Consider the following 9,924-nt stretch of genomic DNA (forward strand, 5'->3'; position numbering starts at 1 on the left):
CTGTCTGGAGTTTGCACGTTCTCCCCGTGGCAGCGTGGGTTCCCTCTGGGTTCCCTCCGGGTTCCTCCCACAGTCCAAAGACATGCAGTTTAGGTTATTTGGAGACTCAAAATTGCCCGTATAGGTGTGAATGTGAGCGTGAATGTTTGTCTGTCTCAACATGTGCCCTGCGATAAACTGGCGACCTGTCCAGGGTGAACCCTGCCTTCGCCCGATGTCAGCTGGATCGGCTCCAGTGACCCTGAATAGGATAAGCGGTTTGGATAACGGAATGGAATGTATTAGACAGAACAGACAACACAGCAATGTGTTTGTGTCTTACTAGTGGGGGGTAACACCAGCTCAGACCCATACCCCCGTTACCTAGATATAAAAGTACTTCTCTGTTTTTGTACTTCCCTAAAGGTGTTCGACTTGTTGGTCAAAGTGAGAGCATCAATGGCCGAGATATCCAGATCTTTTTATCCCTAAAAGTCAAGCTCCGAAACAGTGGATCCTAAACTTCCCATGATGCAACTAAATAGCATCTGTCTTGAGACCCTTCCTACATCCTAAATGTCTACATCTTCCAAACCTGCACCCTTTCAGCCCAAACTGAGATGCAGAAGCGGTTTTCAGAGTCTTTTAATCTGGTTATTGATGTTTGAAACAGGCTCATCTCTTTTGGTTCAACAGTACAGGGGAATTAGATGTTTGCTTCAATTGAAGAAATTCAACCTCAATTCAGCACCAGGAGCTGTCCAACCTGTTCCATGCCGTCGCCTCACAGCACCAGTTTATCTCCATGTGGGCGGCTTCCTGTCAGTGTGTTTGGGATAGAACTGGGGATCTATGTTCATGTTTTTTATTGATGATTTCATCATCATGGAGTTTTTAAATCATTTTGATGCAGAGACAGTATCAGTGGCTGATGAGCTTTCTAAGTGACCCAGTGTGGAGTCTCCACATCATCACCAGCAGACACACAAGCTAGAACTGTCGTTCTCGGGTAACAACGCACGCAAAGGTACAAATAGCTTCACCTAAAACCTGTTGGCCAGCGACATTTCACTTCTCAAAAACTCATTCTTTCCATTCTTGGCGTCTCAGATGTGGACCGTATGCTACATTTATTGGTGTGGTGAAAGTGTACTGGAGATTGAGACTGCAGGTCATACATGTGACTTTTGTCCAGTAAGTCTTTTCTTGTTATTTATGAACACAAGAAGTCAACGTTTTGAGATGTGGGTACCCCCCTTTGATCAAAGCCAAATATTGCCCCAGTGGAGAGGATCTGAACTGTGTGTAATGAGCATCTCACAATGATGCTAGAGAAGATATACACTTCTAGTTTATGAGACGTCAATCAGTTCAATTTGTCTCAGACTATTGTTCACATGGTTAATAATGACATCGTGGTGTGTTGATCACAGTGATTGCTGCGGGCTGTGGAGGAGTTTCCTCTGAGGTCTGCGTGTTTGGGAAGAAGTGATAAGCAGGGAGGGGAAATGGTTCTGTATGATGACGGGCAGATAAACCAAAACACCACATTCTGACAATGGGTTGTGCAAGCATAGTACGAATCTGTCCTGATCCTCAGACAACACACGAAATCTAAATCAGCACATCACAGCTTCATCATCAAAATGATATGTCTGCTAGAAATACATGGAGGGAGGTCACGAGGAAGGTCACGAGCATCCAAGGAACAGTCCAATCTCAGACTCGCTGGCTTTCTACAGTTTACTAGAGCTGAGCACAAAGACTGGAGCAACGTCAGTGAAAACGTTCGTCTTCAATGATGAAAAAAATCATAAAATTGATGTCAGCCTGTACTTCAGTAAAAGTTACAATATTATAATGCCTGACACAAGAGTGCTTTACTGCTGCTGCTGAGATGGAGCCTGTGCACTGTCCGCTCTTTCTGAGGTAATCACATGTTGTATAACAGTTGGATTCATAAAGTATTGGTCCTTGATATTTAGTCGTGGTAACTGGTTTTCATAGTAAGTCTGTCCCACACCTGCGCTCGACACTGAGAAAAGAACACTATAAATAACCATAATACTATAAATAATAATGCTGCTTATGATGAAGGTGATGAGAAGTTGAAAAGCTCCTCGTTTCACAAACCATGATGAGCTCAGGAGGAGAGGTCACAGGTTCAGTGAGCAGCACAGCCACTTCACAAGATATCACAGTCCAATTAAAGATGCTAATGAGTTGCATTGTGGGAAATGTAGGATCCAGTGTTGTTGGCCCATCCTAAAAAGCTCAGTCTCTGCTTTGATTCAACCATATAAAAACGTTATCAGTGGAGCCTTACTCACTGACGAACATTCAACTGCTCTTCTATCCAAAGAACCTTCCTGAACAGTTAGAGGATCCAACCCAGAAGACAAACTGATCAAACACGGTGTTTGTGTTATCGTGTGTTTGGAGGTTTGGCAGCCAGGTGTCAAGTGTCAGAACCCCTCAGCAAAATACCGGAAGACAGAATATGATCGGACAGTGACGTACTGGACCACGAGGAGAGAGGGAGGACCGGTGCAGAGCTTCAGTGAATGTCACATTAGTTATTACACTAGTTATCAATGTGTGTGTGTGTGTGTGTGTGTGTGTGTGTGTGTGTGTGTGTGTATGTGTGTGTGCGTGTCTTGGTTACAGAGACTTTCCCAGAGTGAGGTTCTCACAGTGACTCAGAAAACATCACAGCACCATTATTATTCACATCGTTAGTGTTCTAATCCTTCCAGGAATGAGAACACAACTATAATAATAAACACAACTAGAAAATGCATTTCCTGCTGAAAATGCGTTGACATGCTGAAAGCTGAAATGAATCTCAAAAACATTGCTGAAAATAGATATCCAATTTTTTAAAAATTGCAAAAAGCTTAATAATTCAAAAAGTTGAAAGATTACAAATATGAAGTCATATCACACCTCTCCTGAAAGAGCTGAACATTTTGATATTCGAACGGTTTCTGTAGCTTAAAAGAATTCCAGCGGTAGTGATATTTGTTGTAGTAGTAGTAGAAGTTGTATAGTTGTAGTAGAAGTATTATTAGCAGTATAAGTATTAGTAGCATTTGAATAAGTACTAGTTGTAGCAGTAGTGATATTTGTCGTAGAAGTTGTAGTCGAAGTATTAGTAATTAGAAGAAGTAGTAGAAGTAGTAGTATCAGTAGTCGTAGTAATAGCTGTAGTAGTGGTCGTAGTATTTAACATAACAGTAGTAGTAGAATAAGTAGTAGTAGTAGTAGTAATAGTGAAGTCAGTTTTTGAAGTAGCAGGAGTAGTCGTACTAGTAGCAGTCGTACTAATAGCTGTAGTAGTATTAGTACTGGTAGTAGCAGTCGTAACAGTTTTGGTATAAGTAATAATAGTAGTGGTAGTGGTAGTAATAGCAGTAGTGGTAGTAATAATATTTATGGTAGCAGTAATAGCAGTAGTAGTAATAGTAGCAGTAATACTAGAAATATTAGCAGCAGTAGTAGTGTTTGTCGCAGTATTAGTAAGAGCATTCATTATTTCAACAAAAAAGCCTAATTTTGAGCTAAACGTTAAAATACAGTTAATCCCTGAGGCTTTTATTTTGAAAGGGTGGGGGAGGGAGGGGAGAGGAGACATAATCATCATGTTTGACACACATAAACAGAGGTTATTAAATGACAGGCTTCATCACAAGCAGTTCAGTTAGAATCCACTCTCTGGGGCTTTTATTTTGAAATGGGGTGTGGGGGGAGAGGGGGAGAAGAGACAGAATCATAATGTTAGATAAACACAAACCGGTTATTAAATGACAGGCTCATCACAAGCATTTCAGTTAGGATTCATTCTGTGGGGTTTTTATTTTTTAAATGGCGTGTGTGTGTGTGTGGGGGGGGGGGGGGTGGAGGAGGGGGGAAAGACCTCTAAAGATTCCTAAGACCTGAATGACTGTACACAAAGACACACAGAGAGGGAGAGGAGTGTATGTGCGCGTGTGTCTGTGAGTCTGTGTGTTTACCAACATCACTAATTGGCTCAATCGCGAACACCTGTGTGCCTGAAGCCATTTCATGGAGATAAAACAGGGAAACACCTCTCAAACAAATCCTCAAAACTCCCATAACCGTAGCTCCTATTGCTCCGATATTAACAATTCAGAGGAAGGATACCTTGAGAAACAGATCCTGTAAAAATTGTGTCTGTAGTGTAAAAAATGTGGCTTAACTGGCGATCTAGAAATGGTAGCTACTTCTACATCCAGAAATTATGCATGAAGAGTGAAGATTATGGACACAGTGGCAAAATACAAATGTTGTTTTCACAAGAATCTCAAGCTGCTCTTCACTCGAGCGGTGAAATCACGCACTCTAAGCTGCGCAATACACATCCATTATAAAGTCAGAAAAGGGCTGAAAAATCATAAATGTTGAATTGCTGCAGTTCAAAAAGTTTAAAAGATATCAAAAAGCTGAATCATGTTGGCAATAGTTGAGGGTTTTCTCAACATTTGAAAGTTGAAATGGTGTCTGTCGCTAAAAGTATGAGGAAGTTGAAGGATTTGAAAGTTGAAGAAGTTTAAGAGGATTTGAAAATATTCTCCATAGAGATCCCATTGAAAATAAAAAGCTTAATAATTCAAAATGTTTAAAGGTTAGAAATATGAAAAGTCATAGCAGACCTCTGGTGAAAGAGCTGAACATTTTAATAGTTGAACGGTTTCTGTAGCTTAAAATATGAAGGAGAAGAGGTGCGACGGAAGAAATAGAAGTTGAACTAGAAAATGCATTTCCTGCTGAAAATGCATTGGAATGCTGAAAGCTGAAATTAATTGTGAAAAAATTGCTGGAAATTAAGAAATGGGAGAATATCTGTCTGAAAAATGTTGAAGCCAGAAAGCATTTAAACTGCACTGCTGAAAAACCTTCTAGTTGAAATGTCTAACTATGGTGTCTGTAGCTGAAAGTATGAGGAAGAAGAAGGCTTTGAAAGTTAAAGTATAACAGGATTTGAAGATTTTCTCCATAGAGATCCCATTCAAAAGAAAATTGCAAAAAGCTTAATTCAAAAAGTTTAAAGATTACAAATATGAAAAGTCAAAGCACCCCTCTCCTGAAAGAGCTGAACATTTTGATATTTGAACAATTTCTGTAGCTTAAACAAATTTCAGAAGTAGTGATATTTGTAGTAATAGTCGTAGAAGTTATAGTTGAAGTATTATTAGTAGTAGAAGTATTAGTAGCATTAGAATAAGTAGTAGCAGTAGTGATATTTGTAATAGTAGTAGTAGAAGTCGTAGTAGAAGTATCATTAGTAGTAGAAGTATTAGTATTTAGAAGTAGTAGCCGTGTATCAGTAGTAGTAGTAATAGCTGTAGTAGTGGTCGTGGTATTTAATATAACAGGAGTCGTAGTAGTAGTAAAAGTAATGGCAGTATTTGAAGTAGCAGTAGTAGTAGTACTAGTAGCAGTCGTACCAATAGCTGTAGTAGTATTAGTACTGGTAGTAGCATGAATAGCAGTAGTAGCAGTTGTAGTTTAAGTAATAGTAGTAGTGATAGTAATAGCAGTGGTGGTAGTAATAATATTGATGGTATTGTTGGAATGCTTAACAGCATTCCAACAATAAGGCTGATAAAAAAATAGCATGTAAATGAAGTACTTAATGAAACATAACATCCGCTGTGAGCTTTTAAACCAATGTCCTGTGATGATTAACGCCATACACTGTGTGTCTGTACTTGCGTTTCATTTAAAGGTCCACGGTGTGAGAACGGTCAGCTTTAACAGCCGGTGTCCCGTTACCACGCTGGTCCGGAACCAATAAACACCCAAGGACCCCTTAGTCAGGACCCCTGTTATGTCAAACAGCAGCACTGAGTGTCTTTGGGATTCCAGCTTTGTGTGAGGGGGGCCTGTCTGAGACTTTGAAGCCCCCCTGGACCAGACCCAGTCAGACTTGTGCTGCCAGAACAGGCTGTCCCAATCCCATGCCACACACCTGCCGTGGTCAGTTCGTTTGTACACTGTATTCATTAGTCAGTGAGAGTCTACAAATCAATCAATGTGCCAGATTTATTTTGGTACATTTTGAAATGACAGCATGTGCAACAAACACTTTGAAATGTCAACTTCCTCAAGAGAAAACTAAAGGCTTTGTGTTCCAGATGTTCCAGCAGCTGATCAACCAGCATTCTGTCCTCCATGTTGCTTTGTGGATTGTAATGTGGGAGAACCGGAGCATTCAACAGAAACCCTTTTTCAATAGTCACACAGACTTTCTGGATGCTGTCACTTTATACTGTGGATACACTAGAGACTGGAAACCTGCCTTGAATGAGTGTGTAGCGTGGAACTGGGCACAGTCTGAAAGAAAGAAACTGTCAAAATCCATTGAGGAGCCACACTGAGCGGTGATTAGCAGAAATCTATCGGTCCGGCAGGCTGCTGATGTTATTTCAGGCACCGATCTCAGTCTCCACAGGAATGACGAGGCATTCAGAGATTCCGGTAAACTCCCAGCCAGGAGCCGTGAAACCCAAGAAGAAGAATTCCATCACGTCCACGAATGAGACCACTCTGCTAAATTGGATTGAGATGAAATGGCATCGCGCTCATAAGAGCCAACTGAGGCCATTACACATCCAGACCATGAAACAGTGTGCTGTGAATACAAAGGCTGTGAAGTGACTGAATGAGCTCACGTATTGAAGGAGTGCTGCAGTGCGCTTCTTTCTGCTCCTTCCTTTATTTATTCAACACATGTATATGGCATCCCATTGTAGACTCATACAGTAGCTGATAACTCCTTCACATGATGACATCGTGCACATTTCAGGTCCGTGTAAAAGCTACGCGTTAAAAGTCCATCTCCTAGATCTCTGTGCGCAGGTTGGGATATCTCTTCAGCAGGGTGGTGGCTAGTTTCGGGTGCAGACGTCCTCCCTGCAGGCTGGTCTGTTCAGATTTACTCTTCATCGCAGCCTGTGAAAGAGGATGATGATGATTTAGCAGTGCTTTTTAGTGAGTAATGTGTTCATTAAGTACAACTAAAGGAAGCTTTCTTCACCGCTCTGTGAGGAGAAAGTCAGCATACTTTGATATCTAAATGTCTCATGTGAGTCCAGCTGTGTGTACTGAGCACACGCTGTGGAGACCAAGGAAACTGTGAGACCCGTTCCATAATATATCATTCATCAGCTCACTGAGGCAGCAACAACATTAACACGTGTCACCTGCTACCTGATCCGAGGTGGCTCCCTCCTTAGTTACTTTCATCATCACCTCTGGACAAAACCACTTCAGAGGAGCCGTAGAATCGTGCATTGTATATATTGAGCATCTTTCATACTTCATATTTTTATGTTTACTCTGTAACTTTGTTTGCTGCTGCTACAAACACATTTCCCCCTGGGGACAAATAAAGTATCGATCTATCATTCCTCTTCTCAGCCTGATTAAAATAGTAAACGCATGTCATGTTAGAGCACAAACCAGTTAGTGTGTCAGTTGTGTTGCTGTGTAATTAAACATACCTGAGCCTTCCCAACACAGGAGTAGAAGGAGTTCATCTCAGTAGAGCACAGACCGTCCATGAAGTTGTTCTGCTTCCAACAGGCCATCAGGAACGACATCTCTGTGATACAGGTGGCCTCTGTGGAGAGACAGTTCCATGTTTACCCTGCCGTACCTAGTCCACGTGGGACCAGCACAACTACCAGAGTCTTAGAAAACCAACTGACACAGTCCTAACTAACTAACTACCCCTGTCTTAAATAACTAACTACCACTGTCCTAAATAACTAACTACCACTGTCCTAAATAACTAACTACCCGTCTTAAATAACTAACTACCACTGTCCTAAATAACTAACTACCCCTGTCTTAAATAACTAACTACCACTGTCCTAAATAACTAACTACCACTGTCCTAAATAACTAACTACCACTGTCCTAAATAACTAACTTCCCCTGTCTTAAATAACTAACTACCACTGTCCTAAATAACTAACTACCACTGTCTTAAATAACTACCAGAGTCTAAACAAACGAACTATCACTGTGTTAACTAACTAACTACCCCTGTCTTAAATAACTAACTACCACTGTCCTAAATAACTAACTACCACTGTCTTAAATAACTACCAGAGTCTAAACAAACTAACTACCACTGTGTTAACTAACTACCACTGTCCTAACTAACTAACTACCACTGTCTGAAATAACTAACTACCACTGTCCTAAATAACTACCAGAGTCTAAACAAACGAACTACCACTGTGTTAACTAACTACCACTGTCCTAACTAACGAACTACCACTGTCTTAAATAACTACCAGAGTCTAAACAAACGAACTACCACTGTGTTAACTAACTACCACTGTCCTAACTAACGAACTACCACTGTCTTAAATAACTACCAGAGTCTAAACAAACTAACTAACACTATCGTAACAAACTAACTACCACTGTCCTAACAAACTAACTACCACTGTTTTAACAAACTAACCACACCAAACATTGATATATTATTAGATTATGTATTATTTATAATTCATCCAGTTCAATTTGAAAACTTACAATAAATATTGTTGAGATATTATTGAAGTGAACGTTCTTCATTTAAGATGACAGTTGTTGACTACATACAGACGTTTATACAACTGTTGGCTACTTCAGTGTGTGTGTGTGTGTGTGTGTATATATCTATATATCTATCTATCTATCTATCTATCGATATATAGATATATAGATATATATCTATATATATATATGGCACTAAATCATAGAACAGGTTAGACATTACTGTGATGTTGGGGACCTTTGATGAGGAAACAGTATCAGTCTGTCAGAAAGTGTTGACAGACTGATGTAAGAGCCAATCAAGAACTATTGTATCAGCCAAACGTTCATGTTCCTCGATCTGTACAACATGCGTCCTGAACTGGTATACACGTTGATTGGTTTTACGTTCTTTGAAATTCATTGTGTCGTTATCCACGGTGGCATGTTATGTTCGTGTCTCTACTGCGGACCTCACGGAAGTAACCCTGCATCGGAAGACACCGGCTCACGCAAGTCATACCTCCTTTCTTGGGTTTGCGGTTCGCTACCGCATCTCTCAGAGCCAGAGTCCTGTTTGGTTTCAGGACTGGTTTCCCGTTGTGTCCGCTGAGTAACCTGCTGACCTTCTCCTGGAACAAGATGCCTCCCTGCGCCGCCATGTCTCTCTACCAGCAGTCTCCCGCTCCTCACTCACCGTGCCGGGGCTCAGAGAGAGCTGCTGCACCGCGTGGACCTCTCTGTGAACGAAAAAAGACGGGACAAGCGAATAGTCTTCAGTTCATCCCTTCATCAAGCTCAACGGCGTGGCGCCATGTTTTGCCGTAAGTCACACTTCAGTGTCGTAAAACACATCGATGTACGACAACCAGCCGCTGTCGTAACTGTCACTCCTACCCAGCATGAGCAATACGACGATGAAAAGGACTCTGTAACACGAAAACAGATTGAAATGACATCATATTAGAGGATGCTTTACCACCAATACGACTAATGATAATAATATTAATAAAACAGTTATTCACCACTGCTGTGGTTGGCTGGCAGTTTCCCATGCCTTGCCTCCTTGTCATAACCGATATAATAGCGACATATTTAGCGGTATAATAACCCGACTGAGATCTGACATGAACTTTACTTTCGTATGAAAATGCGTTGTTTTCATCTGTTCATACACATGACGTCAGAGTTCATAATGGCTTGTCAGAATTGTGTTCAGCTTCAGTCTGGTGAAGTGAGATGAAGCCTCTGATGGTAGGCTACCATACGGACCATCAACTGCAGATGCAACCAACACAATATTATTTTCTTCCATAATCCCTCCTCTGTACGGAATTACAAATAAAATCAACTATCTGTGCTTTATTATTCTAAGTATCACATTTCAAATTG

General features: G+C 40.9%; 1 protein-coding gene across 1 annotated transcript; it reads right to left on the reverse strand.

Moving 5' to 3' along the window:
• Window positions 1-6,031: 6,031 nt before the first annotated feature.
• Window positions 6,032-9,355, reverse strand: chchd1 (coiled-coil-helix-coiled-coil-helix domain containing 1). Its single transcript, XM_079280042.1, has 3 exons — window positions 9,056-9,355; window positions 7,506-7,624; window positions 6,032-6,954 (listed from the first exon to the last, which is right to left on the reverse strand). Exons 1-3 carry the CDS (start codon window positions 9,192-9,194, stop codon window positions 6,844-6,846), a joined length of 369 nt encoding a protein of 122 aa, XP_079136168.1. The 5' UTR covers window positions 9,195-9,355; the 3' UTR covers window positions 6,032-6,843.
• Between the last annotated feature and the right edge of the window lie 569 nt (window positions 9,356-9,924).

This window comes from Melanostigma gelatinosum (assembly GCF_949748355.1).
Source record: "Melanostigma gelatinosum genome assembly, chromosome: 12".
NCBI lineage: Eukaryota > Metazoa > Chordata > Actinopteri > Perciformes > Zoarcidae > Melanostigma > Melanostigma gelatinosum.

What these genes read in the sequence shown, in the direction of transcription:
- chchd1 (XM_079280042.1), bottom strand. Translation starts at nt 9,194, where the DNA reads ATGGCGGCGCAGGGAGGCATCTTGTTCCAGGAGAAGGTCAGCAGGTTA. An exon ending in CCGCAAACCCAAGAAAGGAG is followed by an intron (nt 7,625 to 9,055) that starts GTATGACTTGCG and finishes GTCTCTCCACAG; the next exon opens with AGGCCACCTGTATCACAGAG. An exon ending in CCTGTGTTGGGAAGGCTCAG is followed by an intron (nt 6,955 to 7,505) that starts GTATGTTTAATT and finishes CCTCTTTCACAG; the next exon opens with GCTGCGATGAAGAGTAAATC.